Source organism: Benincasa hispida, chromosome 8 (genome assembly GCF_009727055.1).
Source record: "Benincasa hispida cultivar B227 chromosome 8, ASM972705v1, whole genome shotgun sequence".
Taxonomy (NCBI): Eukaryota; Viridiplantae; Streptophyta; class Magnoliopsida; order Cucurbitales; family Cucurbitaceae; genus Benincasa; species Benincasa hispida.
In genome coordinates, this window is record NC_052356.1 from 47,851,730 (window position 1) to 47,877,386 (window position 25,657).

A 25,657-nucleotide genomic window follows, 5' to 3' on the forward strand; every position below is an offset into this window, starting at 1 on the left:
AACAATCTAAGCTTTTGAGAAGAATGATCGGATATCTGCTTTGTTTAGTTAAAGATAGAAACGACACCATGGAATTGAAACGTGATTTTGAAAATGTAATTTGCCTTTTCCATCCTGTATAACATTGCAAATAAACTGAGTACCATGTGATGTAAATAATTATATAACGTTCCAAAGTGAAAAGGGAAAAAGAATAGTATGAGTCATTTGTTGGTGCAACAACTTTGTGGAGTCAGAGTTCCGCGGTTGGATAAGGCTGCAAAATTTTATGTCTTCGCTATAATAGATTACACAACTTCAAGATCCTGAAACCACTGTGGCTTCAACCACAGCAAAACCACCTCTTCTGCGTCAAAATACCAAAATATAGATTAGATTTAAGATATCTAGAACAAATTGGTTATCAAGCCTTCTATTAAACAGACCTTGGGTGGAGGATACTGAGGGTAACTTTCATTGTTGAAGACAGGTTCACTTATTTGTTGAGGAACCTTATTGGCAGCAGTTCCAGTGGTCTTCTTCTCATTTCTAGCCTTGTTAAATATGACTGTAAATCCTTCTGCAGATGCAGGATTATTTACATCCCATTCACCGAACTTTGGCAATGGACGGCCCTTGTCCTGCTGTAAAACACAAATGATATCTACTACATGAGACTTTCTTTATTGAGTATTTTACTAACATCTAACGAAAAAGTTAAAAGTGATCTCTGCGAGTAAAAGCCTTCAGATAAAGGAAAGGCCACAATTACTTATTATCGACGCTGCAACTCTATATAGCCTACAGTAACTCTTCTACTTGCAGATAGAAGGATCGACAAAAGGAATCACAGGAATTAGGCATGGTACATGGATGGATAAAATGGCTTTTTTCACTCTTTAATCTGAAGATAAGTAATACAACCAATCCCCCTTGTCTACATCAGTATTTTTCAATATCCTGCATGGTTTTCCTGATTGGAAACCAAACTTTCATTGTAAAAAAATGGAATACAAGCTTATAAAAAGAACAAGCCCAATGTGTTTTGAGTAAGATAGAAGGTAGGGAGATTTGAACCACGGACCTTTTGGTTGCTAACACATTTATCTACCAGTTGAGGTATGCTTGCTATGGTGAAAAAACCAACATGTTGGGGACCTTAAACAAAAACATATACTATGAGGGTTCATTGGACAGAAATAAGGGCTAAATAATAATTTCAGAACTCCACAAAAACAGACCATAGAGTTGCATAGCTAAAGACAAAACCCTTTCAAGGCAGCCCGTCAGTTCTAAAAATTCTCCTATTCCACTTCACTATTCAAAAAACCTCCCCCGGTCTTCTTGAATACTAGAGATATAAATGTTGCCATTGGTCCAGTCTACACACCCAACGTATTCTATGTTTTGGAATGTTGTAATAAGCTAACATTTCGTTGCACGAATGGCGGCTATGAATATGATTCCCTACATACCCAAGCTAACTCCTCCCTAATCAGACTACCATGACTGAAAATTTGGTCAAGCAAGATGACACTTAAGAAAAAACAACAGTGAACATTCTATATTTTCATTCATATAGATTCTTACATTTCCCTGCTCGTAGCTTGTTAAACTTACAAACCAAACGAGATGAAATTTCTACACCAATTTTGTTCTCAACACGTCAAGCGAAATAGAACTAAGGAGAAAACAAACCACACGATTATTTATTGCATTATGGAGCACTGGTAGCTCCATAGGAACCAAAATCTCCCTTCTTCATGTCAGCTAATATTGGCATCATTGATTAAACAATATTAACTTGTGTCAATAACCCAATTCTACGACTACGATCACAAACCCTAATCAACAACCCATTCTGATCATCCAAATGTACACAATCGCATTTTGATAACGGAAATTGTAGCGCGAACAGCTCGGGTTGATGTAAGAAAAGAAAGAGCAGAGAAATGGTGTAGAAATTCTTACCGATGCCATGATTGCAGGACAAAAGGGCCGGGGATCGAATAGCAGAAGACCAAAAACGGAAAGAAACAAAAAGAGAGTGCGGGCAAAACAGGATGGAAGAGGAATAGTTTGCAAGAACAACACAGAATCTCTTGAGAGAGAGACAGTCGAGAATGAAACGACACGCAAGATAACGTGGGTTGCACGTCGCTGATTATTTCAATGAACAATCTTATAAATAAATTCCTTTTTTCAAATATTGCTCGCTTGGGGAATTTTTTTTTAAATAATGTTTTTTTATATATATGTAATGACAAAAATATGGTAAGATGGAAAGTTTTTCTAAGAATAGGTATTTTGGGGAAACTATTGACAAAATTGGAATAGTGAAATAGTGTACTCGGTCCAGCCAACACCATGTTGGCTGACTGGTTGACTGGTTAGATGCAAACTCGTGGACCCGGTCCATGATTTTTTTTTTTTTTTTTTTTAAAAAAGTGTGTTAAATAATTATTATTTTTTAATTGGAGATGTACAACAATATTATGACCTTAGGAATGGGTCCATAAATTTCTTTATTATTAAACTCAATTATATATTTAATCGTGAAAACATAATTATCTTGCACTCATATTAAAAAAAAGTCATGATATTAAAGAATATTTACAATTAGTTCTTTATTTTATAATTTGAAAATGAAAGTTTACATGAAATTTAAAAACGACCCCCTAGCCCCTACTCTTCATCTTTGTGTCCCTCTAAATTAGGTTCTCCCTGTTGCCGCTGTCATCTACGATGAATACGTCTTCGATCGGTGTTAGTAACATCGAGTCGTCTTGTTTGTCGAATAATACCTTCTACGTTGACCAATGTTTGCTGACACATTGAACCTAAGTCTGGTGAGTTGTTTTGCATTGAATATTATTGAACATCTAAAAAAAAAATAAATATTAAACAATATTCATATCATATATGGAAAATGTCTGATTTTAAATCTCTTACAATGCAGTAATAATAAGCGCCATCAGGTGTGATAAATCGCCTCGTTGTTGAATTGTACCAGGAAAAGTAGTCGTCTGATATAACTGGTCCATTCGTTAATTTTCCATGTGCACAACGATCATGTCGTCCATGCCAGTAGGATATATATTCTGCATGGATTCGACTCCAATATTGGTCGTGTTTACCTCTCAAATTGATCTGGTGTAATGTTGGGAGTGTATAGGACAACGAAAGTATCGTTTGTCACAGACCGAACTGTCTTAACACATGATCTGGATGATGTCACTCTACTATATGGAAGCATATAAGAGGGTTAATAGTCAACCAGATATCTTCATCATCACGTCAATAATCAGGTAAGGATGACCAAATCTGTTGTGTGTATGACGTCCACATAATCTGACAAAAAAAAAAAAAGAAAAGATAAGTATACATTTAAAATGTTTTGAATATTCATTTATATATACATTTGCTACCTGATTGTGCATCAACAAGTCAAATATTTTTTTGCACACGAACATATTTGCTGACTGTTCAGAGGCAGCTAATACACCACTCCATCTAAAATTATAAAAAATACAATTAATTTATATTCTTACATAAAATGGTAAAGAAATAAATATATAAATAAAATAATACCTGGCACTAAGTGGACGATGATATGGGACCTGTAACGGGATTTGTGGTGCTATAATTGGAAATCTGTCATAAGCCCATATCTGTAGCAGTACAGTGGTCCCGCTATTTTCAACGCTAGTGCATAGGTAGCCCGACAAATTTCTCTATACAACCATGCAAGACATGCACCACCCCATGAGTACGTACCAGCGTGCTTGAAATCAGACAGTAGCAGGAGGAACATGAGATGCACCAGAGTATTTGACTTGTCAGTGAATAAAAATCCTCCAATAAGTTGCATGATGTATGCTCGTGCATACTTACGTACACTGATGTCGTTGACATCGGGAGGTAATTCTGGAAATTGGGATGCCAACCAGGGGATACTCAATCTTGATCCTTTCAGATCATCTGGTAGAATGCCTTAGAGCTCTTTACAAACGTTCTTCCAGTCATACTGTGTGAACCTGTCAATGGTTGCCCATCCACTCGTAACCCAAATTGTATGGCAACATCTTGTAGCGTAATCATACATTCCCCACAAGGCAGGTGAAATGTGTGGATTTCTGGTCTCCAACGCTCAAGTAGAGCAGTAATAAGGTGTCAATCAAGCTGGATAAAACCGATTTGTGCAACCCAAGAAAACCTGCCTGTTGAACATAGGGAATAGTGTAGTGTCGCATCCCTTCTCCGACAACTCAACACTACAGTGGAAGAACTATCCCATACTAATTGTGAACGATGCGTATTTTGTTGGTATAATTGTATAGGATTAGAAGGACCGGGCTCCATTACCTAAAAAGTTCAAATTACATTACACAATAAAATTCATGACATAAAAAGATACAATTACATAAAATAAATTCATTACATAAAAAATACAAGTACATAAAATATACAATTACATAAAAATTACAATTATATAAAATGAAACAATTACATAAAATGTATAAGTACATAAAAAAAACATAAGTACATAAAAGATACAAGTACATAAAATATAAAATTACATGAAAAATATAAGTACATAAAAAATACAAGTATATAAGATATACAATTACATAAAAAATACAAGAAAAAAAAAATACACCTAATGACCCCAAGACGAAACACCTAATGTACGTTGCGGACAAGTGTGTCTGTTATGTCCTTCTCTCTTGCAAATTGTACATCGCACTATTTGACTTGCCTCTCTCCAATCCATTTCATTATGAATGCACGTACTTTTTGGCCGACCTTGTTCTCTTAGTAAGTCCGCATTTAGACGAACTTCTGTAAATGATAATTATGGCCAATAATCTGGGTGTTGTATTGGATGGAAGTGGTCTTCATAACATCACTTGAAATTGGACAATTTGTAGAATTCATCAATAAGTGATATGTATGTCTTACGCATGTAATTACAAACTGCAATTACATGAGAGCATGGAATCTTGAATGACTGCCTTATTGCAAGAAAATGTTCCTTCTTTCAAGCTCAAAACTTGGATGTGTTGTCCTTTATAGGGAGAAATCATACTTATGCCAGTTTATACTTCAAAAGTTTGACTTTCCCTGTCAATAGATGTCACCGTATGTGTAGATGCTCGTTTTTCCCACCTCTTAAGTTTTTCTAGGGCATATTTTGTATACATGTCTCCACGATTGAGTGCTTCACTGATTTCTTGTCTCCAGCATTCAAAATACAGTATTGTGCGATAGAGTGTTAGCCTAACCAAAGAAGTAATTGGTAACATTCTAGCACTTTTGAAAACACCATTTATGCATTCAACTCATTGCTTGTCATCCACCCATAGTGGTACCTACCGTCATGTGACTGAGTCCATTTTTCCAAATCAATGTCTAAAAAATATTCAAGACATTCAAGGTGCAATTGTTTCAATTCTTTCATGCACTAAATGAACTTGCGCCTTTGGTGTTGATTTCCTGCCTTAAACATCAAATTTTTTAGTTGCTTTGATTTATATTTCATATTGAAATTACTGGCAATATGGCGAAGACAATATCGATGGTACGCTCTAGGTTCACTCCAACCAATTTCTTCATTATTAATTGCAGAATGCCCTTATGTCTATCAAAAATCAAGCAAATACCCTCTCTTTGTGTAACATATTCATGCAATGCCCACAAAAACCATGACCAACTGGATGAATTTTCACCTTCAACAATAGCAAAAGCAAGAGAAAATATATGTCTGTTTGCATTAATAGAGCGGTCAATAATTTCCTCTTATACTTTCCGTAGAGATGAGTTCTATAGATCTGGATTAATGACCTACAAAGGACCAAAAAACTCGACCAAAAATAGTCGTATCTGACACATCAGAGGGAAGGAAAAACCAATCTGTTTGTATTCCCCTAAAGTTTGGTGATTTCGAACATCCCATGAGTTTTACACCGACATGACTGTAACCTCAAAGCACAATTATCACTCCATGATTTACCTCTGACATACCAAAGATCTTGATTTGATTCTCTTCTTTGGTATTAAACAACATTCCATATTAAACTACAGTTATCTACACCTATATTCTTTTATTCCAAACTATTTGGGTGAACATATCCGACGGTACCAATTCAAGATTATGTTCATATCGTTTCCAAATAATTCATCCACTTCAATGTTAATTTCACTATCTCCATCATTTCCAAGTTCAAGAATAACTAAATTTTCGACATATTTATTATGATTTTTTCAACGGTTATAGTTGATAAAAAAATAGGTTAATAACCCAATAAAATCCAATTTTCTAAGTTAAAGATCTCAATATTATACATTTAAATTAGCCCAAATCTAAAATCCATAAACTATACATTTAAATTAGCCCAAATCTAAGATCCATAAACTATACATTTAAATCAGTCCAAATTTAAGATCCATAAACTACACATTTAAATCAGTCCAAATAAAAACAATATCCATGAATCATACATTTAATTCAGCTCAATTGCAAACCAACGAATTAATCATAAAAAAATAGCCCAACAAATAGACAAACATAATCCTCCCAAAAAATAGTCAAACAAAATCAGCCCAACAAAATCTAATTTCTAAGTTCATAAACTATATTAGACAAAATCAGCCTAACAAATAGACAAATATATACATATATTTCTTGATTCAACCGAACAAATAAATCATGAATCCATAAACATTCAGTCCAAATGCCAAATAAAATGATATATTATATTATATATATATATATAATATATATATTATATATATAAAGATTATATATGAACACAAAGGGAAAGAATTTTACCACAGAAGCGTTCAGACGATTTTGGACGACGAACAAATGGAGGTAAAAATGATACGTTTGGATGACAAGATGGAAAGCAAAACGGAGGAAGATTTCGGATGATTTTGGGGGAGAAGACGAAACAAACAGTGGACGGAGGAAAGAGCAAAAGCGCTCGGATGAGGAAGAAGAAAGGCGTGATGCAGTTTAATGGGAGGGGAAATTTGTACCGGTATACGTCGTATCAGATACACGACTTAAGGTAATCGTATACCGGGTACACGATTACCTCATGCCACGGCAGACTGCGCATGCCAGAACAACAGGAACTCGTGTACCCAGTACATGGATTAATCGTGTACGGGTGTAATCGTGTACTTGTACCAAGTACACGATTTAAAAACCTATTTTTGACAATATTTTCCCTCCTACCCTATTTTTATCATTATATATTAAAAAAAGATTATTTAAAAAAAATTCTCGCTTGGGCTAAAATTATTTTATTTTATTTTATTTTTAATTTTTATATGTTGACTTTCATTAGTATAATTTAATGAATAAGAGGTGGATTTCAGCCTAATTAAATTAGTTAAGACATTCACATTCGATCTAAATATTAAAGATTCGGTTCTTCATTTCTATGTGTTATTGAATTGAAAAAAATAAATAGCGAAAATATAGCGTGTGTCATCATTTTGTATTTTTTTTTAATTTACGCAACTAATGTTTAAATATGATTTTAATTCATAAATTTTCAAGTTTTTTCTATCTTCGTTTCTTATTTTTGAAATTGTCTATTTTGGTTTTTAGTCCTTGTTACATCGTGTTATTTTTTTTTTAAAAAAAGAAAATCTAATATTCTCTTGCCAAATGCTTATCTATATGGTTTAAAATCATGTTTACATTAATAAGTTAGAAACAAAATAAAAATAGAGAAATTTTCGAAAAAATGTCAAATTATTTATCGAAATAAAAAAAAAAGATAGACTTTCTATAAGCATCTATTAATGATAGACTTGTATCAATTTCTATTATTGATGGTATTAATGATAGACTTTTTTCTTAGTTTCTATCACTAATAGATATTGATAAACTTCTATTAGTTTCTATTAATAATAGATTTCTAACCGTTTCTATCACTGATAGACATTGATGAGCCTATCAACGATAGACTTGTATCAATTTCTTCCACTAATAGATGTTAATAGTCTTCTATCATTGATAGAGGTTGATAGAAGTCTATCAACGTCTATCTGTGATAGACATTGTCTATCACAACTATAATTAAATTTTGCTATTTATGTAAATAATTTTCTTATTTTTTTTTATTTTTGAAAATAATTATCAAAATAAATATTTTTTCAAAATTCAAGAATTTTAAAAGCTCAACATCAAAATGGAAGAAATTTGAAATTGGAATGTTTTTGAAATTGGAATGTTTTAATGAATAAGATGATTTTTTTAAAAGTTCATCGAGTAAAATGGAAGATCAATCTAAGCATGTCACACTCACAGTTATTGACAGTTATTGAAAGTGAGGGATAAAAATAAAATTTAACTTATAAGTACTTATTTTCATAACATTTTTTTATCCTTAAACTTTGGTAAAAGTACCAGTTTAATATTTGAATTTTAATAAGTGACGATTTAGTCTTTGTGTTGTATAGTCATATAGTGATTTAGTCGGAATCGTGAAAATATTATTAAGATTTTCTGAAATTTCTTACCCATATAAATTTAGAAACTAATTAAGGGTCACATTCGTTCTTAGATTCTAAAGATTAGATTGTTCTATAATAAAAATGATAATTAACTTTCTTAAAAATTTTTAATGATAGAGACTAAATTGTAACACATTTGAAAATAAAGGAACTAAATTGTTATAGACTAAAGTTCATAAACTAAATTGTATTTTTTATGAAAATTCACCAAAAGTATCTTTTTTAACTATATATAATTTAGGTTTTTTGGGTTAAATTAGGCATCCAGTCTCTAAACATCGAGTTGGTTTATGGCTATTTTGTCTATTGTTTAAAATTTCCATGGAAATCCCAAATTTTCGATATTTCGATGATCTCGAAATTTTGATTGGAGAAAATTTATTTCCCCCAATTTTGAAGAAATTTCGAGATTTCGAGAAAATTTTGAGAATATTCTTATTCCCTATTTGGACGAAATTTTCATAAATTTCTACTTTTTGAAAAAAAATTGATTTTCTTTAATTAAATATACTAGTTTGTTTAAATTTTTCGATTTTATGGTCCTAATTATATACAATTTAATACTTCCACACGCCAATGTCATTTGCAATAAATGATTTAGTTTTTCTAATTTCCAATTTTTCTCAATTTTTAGCTTTATTTTCAACCCAAAACTTTCAATTCTAAAACAATCGAATTTGAAAAAACCATAAAAAAACATAAGTTTATTTCTAACTTCATTCAAACTTTTCTCATTACACATCTTTTCACCTTAATATTAAATTGATGTGAGTTTTTTCTTTAATCATCCAAAACTTTCATAATTTTGACATCATTTCACCTTAAAATTATTCCTAAATTTTATATTATTTTGTAATTATTTTGTATTTCTTTTTAAAATTTTTGCTATCATATCAACATTTACACATTTAAATGTTATCTTACTTTACATAAATTGTAATTAAAAATGATTTATTATAGTCTAGTTAAGTCACAATCAAAGTTTCATTAATTAATTATAACAGTTTCCATCAATTTTCATAATTTTTTCTGAAATTTCTATCGATATCGGTATTTTCATTGATATTTTCATAAAATCAAAATCTCGATATTTCGAACCTTGATTTTGTCCCTATTTTTTTTTTAAAAAATAATCCATGATCTTGTAAATATCATAAACTTATTAGACATGAAATCGAAAATTTTAGAATTCTTTTAAATATAAAATTCAAATTTAGACCTAGGACACCAATTAATTATTAAAAATTTGGAATTTGTCAAAAACATATTACATTGATTTTTTTTTCCGACGATATTACATACAAAATGGAAAGTTTATTCCAAAACTAAATTTTAAATTTGTTTTTTTAAGGAAAAAAACGCTAAACTTTAATTACTACTACTATTATTATTATTATTATTTTGGAGTTGATAAAATGGTGCCCAAACGAGGAAACCCGAAGTCCGATTTAAGTGAACCGGGATCTCCAAGCTCGTATTTCTTCCGGTCTCTGTCCTACCCTTCACCCACCGGTTCCCGCTCTTCCCAAATTGCAATCATCTCCGTCTCTCTCTCTGTCTCTCTCTTGTTCCAGCCCTTCTCGCTGCAACTGCAAGTATAAAGGTATTGAAGTTGAACTTCCTAATTTGTACCTGTTCTTTCTCGGGATTTGTTTGTTCAATAACATCATTTGTTGATCAATTTTCTGGGGTTTCTTCTCTTTCACTCCATCGTTATCTTTTCAGTTCGAAATTCGAATACACAATTTCGCGGTTCTAAGTGCTCGAAAACTTTCCCAATTTCATCCTCTTTTTAGGTTCAACAATTGCTTTAACAATCCTTCAATTGGAGCCGGTCTTGGGAGCTTATTCCATAGGGCATGGCGTATCCGGAATCTGCTAATGCAGAACGGGAGGTGATGCAAGTCAACAATGCTCCGAGGAAACCCCGGATTTTACTTGCTGCCAGTGGAAGTGTAGCTTCGATTAAATTTGGGAATCTCTACCATTCTTTCTCCGAATGGGCAGACGTTAGAGCAGTTGCTACTAGGGCCTCTTTACATTTCATCGATCGAGCATCTCTTCCCAAGGATGCCATACTTTACACCGATGAGGATGAGTGGACTGGTTGGAACAAAATTGGAGACAGTGTTCTTCATATTGAGCTTCGCCGGTGGGCTGATATCATGGTTATTGCCCCTCTGTCTGCAAACACGCTCGGCAAGGTACAGTCGTTTAACTAAGATGAAAATTGTTTATTCCTGATCTCATTCTTCGGTATATTCCAAGACAGGGCTGAATGTTACTCACACTTGGCACCAAAAATACGGAATCTGGCTCCTCCTCAAAATTGGGTTGGTCCAGAAGTCTATCATCGTTGTGAATATCTGTATTGATTTCTGGTTTGTTTCTTTGTTTAATTGCTTCCATCTTGGTTAAAGATGTGTTGATATCCACCCTGTCTGTGTACATTTATGAATGCTGCTAGTCTGAACTGTTATTATTTGTTTAGATTCGCATCCATCTATATTGGATTTAGCTCACATGATCTTATGACTGGTAGTCTGGTACCATATGTCTTTAGGAATTATTTTTGCTGCTTTTCCCTGAAGCTTCTTCAGCTCAAGCGCTTAATCTCCGAAGATAATAGAGTACTCAAAATATTCTGCTCAGTAAATTGTACTCCCATCATTTGTAGCTTGCCCTTTAAATTTTATTAGATGATATAATATTAATTTATCTTCACCCATCAGCTTAAGATTTTAGATCAATCAATGATTTAAGATGGTAGAATATTAAATTCTCTTGTCTACAGATCATGAGGAACTTTTTTTTTTTTTCCTCATCTTGTTATTTATCTTTTCATGGTAGCTTCTGTCTGGATTTGTAAATACTATCGACATTGTGGCATTGCTACCTTGAGAAAAAATTCCTCTTGAAGTTGATGCTATAGCTTGCATTTTTTTCCAGATTGCAGGCGGATTATGTGACAATCTATTGACTTGTGTCGTGCGAGCATGGGACTATAACAAGCCACTCTTTGTTGCGCCTGCCATGAATACCTTTATGTGGACCAACCCTTTCACAGAGCGGCATCTCATTGCAATTGATGAGCTTGGGATAACTCTTATTCCACCTGTTACCAAGAGACTAGCTTGTGGGGACTACGGCAATGGTGCAATGGCTGAACCTTCCTTAATCTTCTCGACTGTGAGACTCTTCTATGAGTCACGAATGCAACAAAGTGCCAAAAATGGTGAATAGTTAGGACACGAAGACTTTGTCATGAGGGAGAAATGGAAATGGTAGAAGATTTTCCGTTTATTTAACAATTAAAAGTTGTTGTTTCTGCTCGCTAATCCTGTATAAAATTCGTCGTTGTTTACCCTTTGTGCTGAACCCTCTATTGTGCATTATGTAGAGGCACTCTAAGCCTTGGAACCTTATTTTAAGGATATTTCCTTAGCTTATCAATCGATCGACTTCATTTTTTTTTCCTCATATTTTTGTTGTAGGAAACAAGCATTTCATATCTTGATGTGATGAGCTTAAGAAAAAAGTTTGATAGTCCTATCAAGAGGATTATAAAATGAACTATTTCAATGAACTGTAAGAAAAGATATACTACAGTTACAAAATGCAGGATGCCAATACGAGCATAGTTTAGTGATAGTTGACATATACTTATTCTCTTGAAATTAGAGGTTTAAATCTCCATACTTCACATTTTTTGTACTCATAAATTACAAAATTCAGATCTCATTTTTCATTTATACTTAGGATTTAATATCTTATGAATTTCTTTGACACCCAAATATTATAAGATCAGATGGATTGTTTAGTGAGATTAGTCGAGGAGTGCATGGATATGAAAAATACTTGATAAGAGAGAAATTCAACTTCATATTTATTGATCTTTTGATCTCTATCCTCTTAATCGACAAAATCTAACCGCTAATTGTGCAGAACGTTAAACCTAAACTATTCAGAACGTTGGTTTTATTGTTGGTGGAAAAGGGTTGAGTTTAGGATTTTTGTACTTTTAAATTCAACAATTGCAAGGGTGAGGATTGAACTATCGATCCCATAAATAATAATTGATGTTTTATCCACTAAAATATATATGAATCGGTGATTGAACTTAAAGTTGATCTGCATGGAGGTGAGTTGGTAAATAGATGCAGAAAAATCAGGTGAGAGTTGTTAATTTCTCTGTGGGCCTCCACGTTTTTGTTTGAAATGAGGTCAAAAGAGGAAACGATCTGAAAGAGAGCTGCTGCATTAAAATCGCCAGCCAGAAAGGAACGATAGTTGTTGAAACATTTAAGGATGTGTACTAACGTGTGTAGCCATAATTTCATGGTCAATGGGTTTTTCACAGTGCCTTTCTCTAAAATTATCGAGAAAGTTCTTGAAGTAGGAATATAAAGACTAAAGTTGTTAATAAATCGTCCTTTATTGAATGCTCCAACTAAATTTTCTCCGTCCATCTACATGATATCCAGACTCCAAAGTTAAGGCTCTTATTTGAGAATGGAAAAACTCTTGTGATCTTTCTAGAGTTAACAATATATTCACATTAGTAATAAAGGGAAATGGAATGGTGTGAGATGAAAATTTATAAAAATATTGGTTATGTCTAATGTTCTTACTATATAAACCACAGAGAACATCCACAAATTAAGAACCGAGTAAACCAAAAGAACCTTGAAATGATGGTGGCTTTAACATCCTGCAGTGCAATCTTCATTCTCTTGTGTTTTTTTGCTTCGGCTTCACCGACCGCAACTGAGACGCATCCACATCTTTTCAATAAGATTTACGCCTTTGGAGACTCATTCACAGACACTGGCAATACGAGGTCTGTTTCAGGGCCAACCGGATTTGGCCATGTCTCTAGTCCTCCTTATGGCAGTACCTTCTTTCACCACTCGACCAACCGATATTCGGATGGACGACTGGTGATTGACTTTGTAGCCCAGTCACTGTCCTTACCTTTCTTGCCACCTTACAAATATTTGAAGGGCAACGACTCCTTTCATGGGGTAAACTTTGCTGTTGCAGGATCCACAGCTATAAACCATGAATTCTTTGTTAGAAACAACCTTAGCCTTGACATTACTCCTCAGTCTATCCAAACTCAGCTCCTTTGGTTCAACAAGTTCTTGGAAACTCAAGGATGTAGAGGGGAAGAGACAAAGCCACAGTGCAAAGCTGCATTTGATAATGCTTTGTTCTGGGTTGGTGAAATTGGAGTCAATGATTATGCTTATAGCATTGGATCTTCTATCCCTGAAGATACCATCCGTAAGCTCGGTGTCGCCAGCGTGACTGGAGTTTTGCAGGTAAATGAATTCTCCTCTGCGGCGTTTATTAAGCTGTGAAATACTAGAATCTTACTTATTTTGAAGCTTGAAATGAGATGTTGAGAAAAATTCAGAGAGCTTACAGATTACACATGAGATATACATGGTATGAATTGAGAACTTTTCTTTGACAATGTTATTCTTTGCTTTTGATTTGCTTTTCCAGTTTCTGCTGAAGAAGGGTGCAAAGTATGTGGTTGTTCAAGGTTTACCACCAAGTGGTTGTCTGGCATTATCAATGTCTCTAGCTCCTGTCGACGACAGAGACAATATCGGCTGCGTGGGGAGCTTAAACAACCAAACCTATGTTCACAATATTGCTCTCCAAGCTTCATTACAATCTTTAAGGGGGCAGTTTCCTCAAGCTGTCATCATATATGCTGATTACTGGAACGCATATCGATCGGTTATGAAGAATCCCAGCCAGTACGGTTTCAGGGAGCGTTTCAAAGCCTGCTGCGGTGTCGGTGAACCTTACAACTTTGACATATTTACTGTCTGTGGAATGTCTTCTGTCGGTTCCTGCAAAAACCCATCTGAATACATTAATTGGGATGGGGTTCACCTCACTGAAGCCATGTATAAAGTAGTTCATGACATGTTAATTGAAGGTGGATTTACCCATCCTCCTTTCAGTAACTTGTTGGACATGAAACGTCACCAAGGATATACTGTTGACAGTGAATCAGTTTGATGGTTTTGTTAAAGTTTATCTTTGAGATCTCTAAAATTTCGCTATGAAACAAACGTGAGCAGTACTAGTTGTAACTAGTGAAATGAACCATATTGGAAATCAGATCACACCATAATGTTCATTTTCAATTGAAAATTTTCACATTCACAATGTCATATCAACATAAAATTCCTTGTTCATAAAGTAGAAGATATGAGATAGTAACTTCAAACAAGAGCCTTCTTCAACCAAAGAAAAAAACTACTCATTCATGGCTTCTTTCAAACTTAACAGCTATAGATTAAAGTATGCAACATGGGAAAACAGTCCGTAAGAAGAGCTTAATAGTTAATAATACTTTATTATTTCAGCCGACGGTAAAAAGAGAACAAGAAAAAACGGTTAGAAATTAATTAGAGAAGAATAGATGGTTTGAAGGACCAACTACTCAACAGATAGGCACCCATAAAAGTCATTCATTTAATATGTAGTCGAGGTTAAAATCAACAGAGGAAAAGAAGTGTTCCGATTTTTAACAAGTGTTTCAATAACAAAATTCCTGTATCACCTCCATCATTGGACTTTTCCCCAAGAGAAGACAGCAAGTAAACTGATGATAGAACATTTATTCAACTATTCTAATGGCTTTACAGAACTCAAACTTAAGAACTAATATATTACGTAAGAAGGGAACCTCATATACAAACTGCATTACTGCAAACGAACGTGTGCAGCATTCCACACGACAAACAGAACGAGAGCCGATATAAGAACGAAAACCAACCCTCCAAATTTGTGGATAATTAGCAAAGTCCTCTAATGTACAATGTTCTAAACATTTGGTTTGTCACAACAAGTGTTCATAATACATTAAGAATAGAACACCAGGTGTATCCTCAGATAGGCTGTTTATAAAAATATAGAAGCGTAACATATCTTCTTCCATGATAGTATGAGTGTCGACCACGTCGTTACTGCATGTGAGAACCCACAGATCCCCTGAGGCTACTCTCTTCAAATGTCCTCGGCAGAACGGGGAAGATTTGATTTCCTGTAATAGATGAGGGCAAGGAACATCAAAGGTTTTTTTATTTTTCTAATAGTACATTCAGCCATTAAGAATGTACCGAGTCAAATGCATGGATATGAGAGTGAAGTCTTGATTAGAAAATACCAATCATGGTAGCAATTTGTGCACATGGCATGGCAACAATGTGGCAAGACAATTTTGGTACGTGACTCCAAAAAGATCCCACATTCATCTTCTCTTCCTATGTTCAAATCTAAAAGTTCCCTCTTGTGCTCTAATCTCTTTGAGATTGCCATTCCCTTGTCGAGATCTTTAATGCTATCTACCTGTGATGCATAATCACAAAGCCGTTGTAGGGATGGTAATATAACAGCTGCATTCATGTTAAAGAGTATTAATATCATTTTAACTGTGAAGTACAAAAGAACTGAAGTTTTCTGGTTTGTTTAGCCGTACAATAAGCAAGCACATTTTCAGCCATTTGCCACAACTCTTTTCCAGACGAAAATTGATACATGAAGATGATTGTTTTCTACTGATGTACAAAAGAACCGTGTCAGTTGCCCAGCTCTCCAGCCGCGCCTTCCTTGCCGTCTTCACGCCGACCGCCGCGCCTCTCGCTACCAGTCGCACCACTATCCAGCCCCAACGTGCCATTTTCACCCAGGTCCGAGCCCAGCCACCGGATCTGTGCGTCCGCCGCCCTGCTGCCGCCACTTGTTCACCGTCTGTCACCGCCGTCATCTTTGGGTTTCGTCGGATCTGGCAATTTTAAGTAGGTCCTTTTGTGAAGTTTTGGGTGGAAGTTTGGGTCCATTAAGTTTGGAATGAAGGTTGACTTATTCAAATTATTTTTGGCTTTAGTTTGAATCTTGGAAACTGTTGGAGTGGCTGTCCAGTGGGTTCGAGATCGTTCGACAAGAGTTTTGGTAAGGATTATAGTCCTTATTGTTGGTTTGTGGGCACGTTTTGATTTCTGAACTAAGTTTGACTTAACCCTTGTACCTTTAAGGTTCTAAGTTGTTGTCCTTTGGGAGTTAAAATCTGTTGGAAGGAGATTTTAGAGTGGTCGTTAACCAAATTCCTTGGGTAAGCTATTGGATGAATGAGAGTGCAGGTTTAGCGCCATTGCCGTAGTGCTTTTTGATTGTGGTAAGGAGAATGCTGTCCATTAGTTTTCCAATGGGTATTGTGGTTTTGAATATGAGTTGTCGCAATTATTTTTGGACTGAAACTTAACGATTGTATTCATATGGTACTTCAAACCGTGGTCACCGTTTGCTTGTCTGAGTTTATCTGTGGAATTTTGATTAAGGTAAGTAATCTTACCACTAGAACTGCCCACGGGCCAGGTTTTATTTGTATGCTAGCGTGGTAAGTGTATGTTATGGTAAATATTAGCATGTTGACTGATAGTATGACTTGAATCAAGTATGTTCTAGCATGGGTTCTGTTTTGTTTAAAGATACACCTAGGCACTTGATCGTTAGTATGTGATGGTATGTGTTTCACTATAAGAATTTTGGGCTTTAATGTCGGTGAAATCGGATGTATAATGTCGGTTTAAAACCCGGACAATTAAAGATCCGGTTTTTCTTTTTTTCCTTAAAAAAAAAAAAACAAAACCCATTCCTCCCATTTTTTTTTCATTTTCCCGCTTCTATCCCTATCTATCCCTATCTATCCCTTTTTCTAAACCCTATTTTCCCCATCAAACCATTTCCTCCCCAGTCCCCCCCCCCTCCCCCCCCCCCCCCCCCCCCCCCCCCCCCCCCACCCCCCCCCCCCCCCCCCCCCCCCAATTTTGTTTCTTACGAAGATGATATTAGGTTACATTTTGTTTCTCTCCTTTCTCTCTCAGATTTCAGACAAACTTTCGTAGATGGTGAAGAGAACTGAAACCGAAAGCTATCAAAAATGGCGACCAAAAATGCCAAAAAAGCCAATCTCTTGGATCATCACTCCCTCAAACACCTACTCAATGAATCTGTTTCTGAGGTAGAGAAGTAAGAGATTAAAGACCTTTAATGTCTTTAGTGATTAAACTAACCTACAAGAACATAAGGTAAATCACACAAGGCAACCAACAGGCTTTAATCACTAAAGACCTTTAATGTCGGTTTAAAACCAACATTAAAGGCAACTGACATTAAAGGGCTTTTATAATACTATCTTTAATGTCAGTTGCCAACTGACATTAAAGCCCGAATTTCTTCTAGTGTTTTCATATGTTGATATCTAATTTGTTGATGTTGAGGCATACTTGTATGTTGTGGAATTATGATGTTAAGGTATACATGAATGTTGTAGAATAGGTTGTTGAGGATTATGTGTATGTGGTAGAGCCATGGTATCAAGGATTACATGTATGTCATAGATTCATACGGTGTTGATTTTTGAACGTTGAGACTGTGTGAATATCCTCACTGATTAGTTAGATGCTCACTAGTTTTGTGTTTCCTTCGGGATTCACCAGTTTTGCGTTTCCTTCGGGATTCACCAGTTTTGTGGGCATCCTTAGGATAGGACTCAGTCTCTTACCTATTTCATGTGTTTATGTGCCATAGGTGGGTATATAGAGGACATAGATGTCTAGCTTGACCCTAGTGGTGGGGTTACTTACTGAGTATTTCATACTCATTCTTTCTTATGTTGATGTTTCAGGTAAAGGTAAAGATGTACTGGCGATGGCGCAGCGGAATTCGTGATCGTGTCACTGGGACTAGTTTTTTTCGCTTCCACATGATGAAATTTAGAGTCTTTATTTTTCCCTTAATATTTAGTTTTACCGTTTGAAATTTATTACTAAAGATTATTTCTTTTACATACTTTTATTAGTCTTTACGAATTTTGGGTACTCTATTATTGTTTAACAATTGCATTTAATAAATGTCTTTTGAATTTCTCTTGTTTAATTAGCATTTATTTTAACATAACTTAGCGTCATTTTAAATTCTACGCATGCATTTATTTTAGTAACGGCCTAACCAAGTCCTAGAGGGTCGGATTGTTACATAAATCAACCAATCAACTCAAAAGTTTAAATAGGTGGGGTATGGTACATTTAATTCATATAAAATACTTGTAATACGTCTTAGTCAACTTGCTCACCTTGTGCAGAACTATGTGTTGGTTGAAGTAACTCATAGATAGGTATGTCCATCCATTGAAGCAAGTAAAGAATAACTGGTGTCAAATAATACAAACTAATTTCACCTGGAAGGATGAACCATCCTTGCCTCTTGGAAATGAAGCTGCACTGCGTCATAATAAAGATATTTCAATATGAGATAATTGCTTCATTTCCATTTTTAAACTAACATTTTTAGTTGATAGAGCTCAACATATCTTGACATTGCAAATAAACTCCAGAACTAATTACTAGGACAGCAAATGCATCTAGTCCCTACTAGAAATAATTGAGAAACTGAAGGGAGCTGCTATTAACTTTTGTCCTCAAATAACTTTTTCTATAACTGGGATATCGAGATCTCAACCACTTGCATTATGCTCATATCCCACCTAACTCACTCCGGAGAGGCTTCACCGACACCAAAGTCGAGTTACGACCACGAGGATCATAATTTATTGAGATTTTAGTCTTCTTTTTGAGCAATAACATCTCATACCAACACAAATAACTTTCTTTAAAGTATCATCAAAAGATAGAAAGATCAACTTCTTTTTCTCCTCTTCAAAGTACAAACCCACCAACTGTAGAACAAGAATCAGAACACCATAAAGGCAAACCGTGGTAACTCTTACCAATCATATTTCCATTAACTTTAAGGGACATGAACAAATGATTCATACCACTACCTAGTAGAGTAATTACAACATACAAATTTTTTGCATTGGGTTACAAAATCCCACAACAAAAGATGCCATAACCAAGCTTCACAGAGAGCCCCAAAAGATATGGCATCAACCAACCAACCATAAAGAACTCAGAAAAGAAAAATGTATATACAAAAATTCAGAGAGAGAGAAGCTCACAAAGCATTGGAATGGAGCATGTCAGCTTCAAGAAACTCAAGGAAATCTTTGTAAGAATGACCAGAAGAAAGCCTCTGATAACAATCCAACATCCTCTCTGTTTGAAATTGTTGTTATCAATGTAATGCCAAAGAGCGACCCGGATGAATATGATCGAAGAGAAGAAGAATATCAAAATTGTTTCTTTATGTATCCCACAGTCCATAGAGGCCTTTTTTTCTGGGAGAAATGCTCTATTATTTAACTGTGAGAGAAAGAGACCGAGTCTTCTCCTCTGTATTTCTTTGAAAATTCAAACCTCTAGCTTACAGACTGTGATGAAATGATTCTGTCTATATACTTGGATCAAAATACGATACCCATGGTTAGTCGTCGTCAATTTCGAATCTCAATCATTGTTGCGTCGTGAAAGATCCACTGCCTCGAAAGCAAAATCGGTACAACCTCGGTGCTAAATCGCCAGAAGCCAATTGCTCCCCAAGATTAACACAACACCCCTCTCAGAGGTGCACTCGTCGAAGAAGAATTAGAATCGGGTGAAAACTTTACTCAGAATTAAGTCACTTTTAAGAGAGAGAAATATCATGCCAAACTCAAATTTCACCCTTCAGAACTAAAATAACCATTTTTTCTTTTTATAAGAATTCAACAAAAACATTTTTCTAAATTAAATGTAGAAAAAGTTTCAGATCTAAATTAAATACAAAAAAGTTTCATATCTAAATTAAATAGGAAAACGTTTCATATCTAAATTAATACAAAAAACTGTTTTCAAATCTAAATTAAATATGAATATACATTTAGAAATTTTGGCTAATTTTATGACAAGTCATTCTAGCAAATGACTAATTGACTAGTCATTCCCAACCAACCCCCACGAATGACAAGCAAATAAAAAACAATAAATAATTTATTCAAGCCGTTAAAAATAAAAAAAAAAATAAGGAAGAGAATAACAACAAGGTTACGTGGAAACCCTAGTACAGGGAGAAAAACTACGATATAAAGACTTTTTCTTATTCTTTTAAATCTGATACACTGAATACACAGGGACACGCTGTATAAATAGCAGTAAAAAACTCTAGGGGTCTACACAATTACATAAATGCGCCTAGGTTAATAACTCTATTTTCAACACTCCCCCTCAAGTTGGAGCATAAATATCGACAAGGCTCAACTTGCTTACACAATCATCAAAGCTTTATCTCAGTAACCCTTTTATAAGTACATCAACAACTTTTTGATTTGAAGGAATATAGAGATGCATATGTTTCCATTGTCCAACCTTTCCTCAATGAAGTGTCTGTCTATCTCTACGTGTTTAGTTCTGTCGTGTTGAACTGGGTTATTTGCAATAATGATGCCAGTTTTATTATCACAAAACAATTTCATCGGAAGCTCATTATCTTGCTGGAGATCTGATAATACTTTCTTCAACCAAATTTCGTCACAAATCCTTAGACTCATGGCCTGATACTCAGCTTCAACACTACTTCTAGCAACAATTCCTTGTTTCTTACTTCTCCAGGTGACTAGATTACCCCAGACAAATGTACAATACCTAGACGTCGATTTTCTATCAACAACTGACCTTGCCCAGTCAGAATCAGTGTAGGCTTCAACAGATCGTTTATCGATTTTTCTGAATATTAGGCCTTTACCAGGAGTTCCTTTCAGATATAGAAAGATACGTTCAACTACTGTCATATGATCCTCACAAGGAGCTTGATAAACTGACTCATAGCACCTACTACATAAGAAATATCAGGTCTTGTGTGAGACAAGTATATCAACTTCCCGACTAACCGTTGTTACCTTTCTTCATTAACAGGAACTCTATCATTCTTATCACTGAGCTTCGCATTGTAGTCTACTGGTGTGTCAACAGGTTTACACCCAGTCATATCTATTTCTTTTAGCAAGTCCAAAGTATATTTTCATTGAGAGACTGATATACCTTCTTTTGAGCGAGCCATTTCCATTCCCAGAAAGTATCTTAACTTCCCGAGGTCTTTAATTTCAAACTTTCGGGCCATCTCTGTTTTGAGCCTCATGAACTCTACATCATTATCTCCAGATAAAACAATGTCATCAACGTAGACAATAAGAACAACTATCTTCCCTGATGTCGATTTTATAAAAAGAGTGTGATCAGAATGCCTCTGAACATACCCTGTGCTTTCACAAAAGTTGTGAACTTGTCAAACCAGGCCCTTGGAAACTGTTTTAATCCATATAGCGACTTCCTCAATCTACACACCTTGTTTTTGAATTGACTCTCGAACCCAGGAGGGGGACTCATATAGACTTCCTCCTCAAGTTTCCCATTCAAAAAAAAAAAAAAAAAAAATTTAACATCAAGTTGGTGTAGAGGCCAATCTTTATTCACAACGACTGACAAGAGCACTCGGATAGTATTAAGTTTAGCCACAGGTGAAAAGGTTTCAGAATAATCTACTCCATAAGTTTGAGTAAATCCTCTTGCAACTAGTCTAGCCTTGTACCGATCAATCGTCCTATCTGACTTGTATTTTATAGTAAACACCCATTTACATCCAACTGTCTTATGCCATTCAAGCAAATCCACAGGTTCCCAAGTTCTATTCTTCTCGAGAGCTCTTATTTCTTTCATAATAGCAGACCGCCATTCTGGTTTTTTCATTGCAACACTTATGTCATTTGGAACCACCTTAGTGTCCAAACTAGTAGTGAATACTTTGAACTCGGATGCCAGATTACTATACGTCATGTAACTATACATAGGATATTTAGTACATGAACGAGTGCCTTTTCTCAAAGCTATAGGAAGATCAAGCGATGCATCACGTTCTTTCACCTCTCTAGACTCCTCACCATGATCGACTATCTGTATATCAGAAACTTCAGTAGTATCCTCCACATCATCATTAGCAATAATCATTTCATTCTTTGCAGTTTCCCCTTCGTCCTATTTCATTATTACTGCTTCCTTCTCACTTGTCTTGCCTGCCTTCATCAGTCTTCATACATATATCAACATCATTAATTTCAGGAATATACGTACTTGGACCTGGTGGCGATTCTGACTCCTGCACTGGAGCCAGTAGTTCTGGTTCAACAGGTGACACTGCTTCCTTCTTAAGATTCTTCCTATAGTAAGTTTTCCAAGGGACTTAATTGGTAGGAAGGACCAGACTATTATGCTCAGAACTAGGGTTAGACAAGTTTTGAATAGATGCTGACTCTAAAGGAATAGCAGAAGATGACCCGTTAGTCTCTTCATTTATGTTCTCCCCCTGAAGATGACTAATAGGGAAAAACGACTGATCTTCGAGAAAGGTGACATCCATGGAGACATAATACTTATGAGATGACGGGTGATAGCACTTATATCCACGTTCATGGAGTGGATATCCAACAAAGACACACTTCTGAGCACAAGGAGTAAATTTTGTGCGGTTTGGACCATGGGAGTGAAAAAAGGCAACACAACCAAAAACCCGAAGAGGAACATTAGAGATCAATCGAGTAGTTGGAAAGGACTCTTTAAAAAATTCTAAAGGAGTATGAAGATTAAGAATACGAGAGGGCATCCGATTAACGAGGTGGGCAGCAGTGAGAACTGCATCTCCTCAAAGGTATGACGGAAGAGTGGCAGATAACATAAGGGATTGAGCTACTTTAACCAGATGCCGATTTTTATGCTCAGCTACTCCATTTTGTTGCAGAGTGTAAGCATACAAGCTCTGGTGGACAATACCCTTAGAAACAAGAAAATCCCTGAAGAAGGCATTGGAAAATTCTCGCCCATTATCACTTCGTAAAATCCCAATCTTTGTTTTAAACTGAGTTTCGACAGTTGTATAAAATTATTGGAAACAGGGGACACTTCAGATTTGTCAATAAGAAGGAAAACCCAGGTAAGGCGGGTAAGGCAGGTGTGATCATCTATAAATGTGACAAACTAAAATTTTTCAGTGGAAGTAGTAACTGGTGAGGGACCCCATACATCACTGTGAACAAGGGAAAACGGACTCGAGGGTTTGTAAGGCTGAGACGGAAAGAAACACGATATTGCTTAGCACGAATAAATTCGGATGTCCTAAACGGAAATTCCACAACATAACATCATGTTCAGAAACAGAGAAATTTAAAGACATAAATCCAGTTTGATGATCATTTCTAGAGGAAGCTTCATCAGAAAGGAAGTATAGTCCTCTATCGTGTCGGGCAGTGCCAATCGCCATCCCCGATTTCAGATCCTGAAACAAAACGGAATCAGGTGAGAAAATTGCCTTACACTTCAAATCTCTTGTTATTATACTGACAGATAACAAATTATACGATATTTTAGGCACATGTAAGGTATCGCGCAGAATTAAACCGTTAAACGGAGAGATATTGCCTTTCCCCACAACAGGGGCAAAAGACCCGTCTGCAATGCAAATATGCTCATTACCAGCACTTGGGTTATATGACATAAACAATTCTAAGGAACTCGTCAGATGATCTATGGCCCCTTAGTCCACAATCCATGGCTTTTTACCATTTATACTAATCAGGTCAAAAGAAGGGAAATTACCTGACTGTGCAATTGCACTCACCCCAACTGTACTCAAGTTGTGCTTACTGTCAACGAAAGATTGCTTCTGAATCTGTTCATCTACTAAGTCACTTAACAGGGCATGACTAGTATTAGATTTGTCATGAGACTGTCGTTGCTTTCTGTTTGGGGGCTTCCTATGCAATTTCCAACATTGGTCCTTTATATGCCAAAGCTTCTTATAATGTTCACAAACATGTGGGATTTTTTTTATCACCATCAGCACTGGACGACTTTGAGATGAAAGTGGCTGCATCAGTAGTGGGAATGGGATTATTTATGGCACACGATCGATCCTCTTCGAACCGTATTTCAGAGCAGACTTTTCTGAGTGAAGGAGTCGGGTGCTGGCTCAATATCCAACTATGAACACCATCAAATTTAGGGTTTAATCCAACCAAGAACACGTAAACACGGTCTGCCTCCTCAATCTTCAAGTATTGGGCCCTATCTTGTGCACAGTTCCAGACAATCTCTCTACACAGGTCATCTCTTGCCACAACATTAATAGTTTGTTAAAATAAGAAGTCATGGACCCTTGTTTGCATTCATGGACCTGTTTGTGGAGTGTATATAGCCGAGAGACATTCTGTCTTTCTGAGTATAGATCTTGGCTGCTTCCCAGATATCCTTGGCGGTACAGCATATAGTAGTGATCTTCCTATTTGGGGTTCAATACTATTCACCAAAACAGAACGTAACAACGAGTCTTCTCCTTTCCAGATTCGTTCTTGTGGATCACTTGGAGCCGGCTTTGGAATTTCCCCCGTCAAGTACCGAAATTTGTGACGCTCTTCCAAGACCATTCGAATTGATTGGTACCAGGAGAAATAATTATGGCCATTTAATTTTTTCCCTACAATAAGTCCTGCAGAATTACCCATCGAACCAGATAAGTAGGAAACATTTGGTAAAATAGGGAACGAGTTTACTGGATTTTCTGAATAAACTGGTTGAACTGGATGAGGATTTGCACCGAACATTGTATTCAAATCAGAAATCTGTTGTTGCAGGTAAGCCAACCGTTGTCTCACATCGTATGGGTAATGAGTTGAACTACAAGCGGCTGGGAACGTTGCCGTCACTGTCGGCTGGAAAGAGGTCACCGGCTGGAAGGAGGTCGTCGGTCGGCTGGGCTGTTCGAGATAACTGGCTCATTCTCTGCCCAAAGGGTTTGTCGTGGAAGGATTAGCTGGTGCAAAACCCACTGGAGCAAAAGTCTACGAAAATCTGGAATGGAAGTCGACAGGTTCTGTCTCTCCTTCGAGGATCTGCCTAGGTTCAGCACGGAATGACCCGATTTCGACCAGATAGGTGCTGATTCTGCCCAGTTCAGAGGGACTTGCCTGTTCTTCACGACTGAAGTGGTCGATTTTGCCCAGATCGGACCGACTCTTCTATTCGTGGTTCGTATGTTCTTCGCAGCCAGCCTCGATTGCGACCAGATGATTCATATGCTCTTTGCGGCCGAACTCGATCGCGACCTGACCTCCTTTGCGGGTTCGATTAGTTTCTGCATG

At 35.9% G+C, this 25,657-nt stretch overlaps 4 protein-coding genes across 9 annotated transcripts; 2 read left to right on the plus strand and 2 right to left on the minus strand.

Annotated features, from left to right (window-relative positions):
- Positions 1–82: 82 nt before the first annotated feature.
- LOC120083149 (protein NOI4) lies at positions 83–2,130 on the minus strand. 2 transcript variants are annotated; one of them, XM_039038749.1, is made up of 3 exons: positions 1,951–2,130; positions 426–623; positions 83–343 (listed from the first exon to the last, which is right to left on the minus strand). In XM_039038749.1, exons 1-3 carry the CDS (start codon positions 1,957–1,959, stop codon positions 323–325), a joined length of 228 nt encoding a protein of 75 aa, XP_038894677.1. In that variant the 5' UTR covers positions 1,960–2,130; the 3' UTR covers positions 83–322. The 2 variants fall into 2 exon arrangements, with proteins under 2 accessions (XP_038894677.1, XP_038894676.1); XM_039038748.1 differs by having other exon boundaries at positions 83–346.
- Positions 2,131–9,956: 7,826 nt separating this feature from the next.
- Positions 9,957–11,991, plus strand: LOC120082582 (phosphopantothenoylcysteine decarboxylase-like). 2 transcript variants are annotated; one of them, XM_039037821.1, is made up of 3 exons: positions 9,957–10,114; positions 10,308–10,715; positions 11,461–11,991. In XM_039037821.1, the coding sequence occupies exons 2-3, from the start codon at positions 10,371–10,373 to the stop codon at positions 11,752–11,754; spliced, it is 639 nt and encodes a 212-aa protein (XP_038893749.1). In that variant the 5' UTR covers positions 9,957–10,114; positions 10,308–10,370; the 3' UTR covers positions 11,755–11,991. The 2 variants fall into 2 exon arrangements, with proteins under 2 accessions (XP_038893749.1, XP_038893750.1); XM_039037822.1 differs by having other exon boundaries at positions 9,968–10,114; positions 10,237–10,715.
- Positions 11,992–12,972: 981 nt separating this feature from the next.
- LOC120082478 (GDSL esterase/lipase At3g48460) lies at positions 12,973–14,700 on the plus strand. Its single transcript, XM_039037664.1, has 2 exons — positions 12,973–13,835; positions 14,023–14,700. The coding sequence occupies exons 1-2, from the start codon at positions 13,203–13,205 to the stop codon at positions 14,548–14,550; spliced, it is 1,161 nt and encodes a 386-aa protein (XP_038893592.1). The 5' UTR covers positions 12,973–13,202; the 3' UTR covers positions 14,551–14,700.
- A 134-nt stretch (positions 14,701–14,834) lies between these two features.
- LOC120082479 (E3 ubiquitin-protein ligase AIRP2-like) lies at positions 14,835–19,694 on the minus strand. 4 transcript variants are annotated; one of them, XR_005483190.1, is made up of 5 exons: positions 19,556–19,687; positions 18,671–18,818; positions 16,016–16,321; positions 15,704–15,932; positions 14,835–15,580 (listed from the first exon to the last, which is right to left on the minus strand). XR_005483190.1 is itself a non-coding variant. In XM_039037665.1 (4 exons), exons 1-4 carry the CDS (start codon positions 19,645–19,647, stop codon positions 15,544–15,546), a joined length of 501 nt encoding a protein of 166 aa, XP_038893593.1. In that variant the 5' UTR covers positions 19,648–19,694; the 3' UTR covers positions 14,835–15,543. The 4 variants fall into 4 exon arrangements, 1 of the variants encoding a protein (XP_038893593.1); XR_005483191.1 differs by lacking the exon at positions 16,016–16,321 and having other exon boundaries at positions 15,704–15,885; XR_005483189.1 differs by having other exon boundaries at positions 15,704–16,321.
- Between the last annotated feature and the right edge of the window lie 5,963 nt (positions 19,695–25,657).

Bases quoted from the DNA above. Each gene is read 5' to 3' on its own strand.
- LOC120082479 (XM_039037665.1), bottom strand. From the start codon at position 19,647: ATGTTGGATTGTTATCAGAGGCTTTCTTCTGGTCATTCTTACAAAGAT. The intron at 18,814-19,555 runs GTGAGCTTCTCT...GACGCAGTGCAG, and splicing joins ATGCTCCATTCCAATGCTTT to CTTCATTTCCAAGAGGCAAG. The intron at 15,933-18,670 runs GTGAGCAAGTTG...ACATGAATGCAG, and splicing joins AACACATAGTTCTGCACAAG to CTGTTATATTACCATCCCTA.
- LOC120082582 (XM_039037821.1), top strand. From the start codon at position 10,371: ATGGCGTATCCGGAATCTGCTAATGCAGAACGGGAGGTGATGCAAGTC. The intron at 10,716-11,460 runs GTACAGTCGTTT...ATTTTTTTCCAG, and splicing joins CTGCAAACACGCTCGGCAAG to ATTGCAGGCGGATTATGTGA.
- LOC120082478 (XM_039037664.1), top strand. From the start codon at position 13,203: ATGATGGTGGCTTTAACATCCTGCAGTGCAATCTTCATTCTCTTGTGT. The intron at 13,836-14,022 runs GTAAATGAATTC...TTGCTTTTCCAG, and splicing joins GCGTGACTGGAGTTTTGCAG to TTTCTGCTGAAGAAGGGTGC.
- LOC120083149 (XM_039038748.1), bottom strand. The intron at 347-425 runs GTCTGTTTAATA...ATTTTGACGCAG, and splicing joins CTCAGTATCCTCCACCCAAG to AAGAGGTGGTTTTGCTGTGG.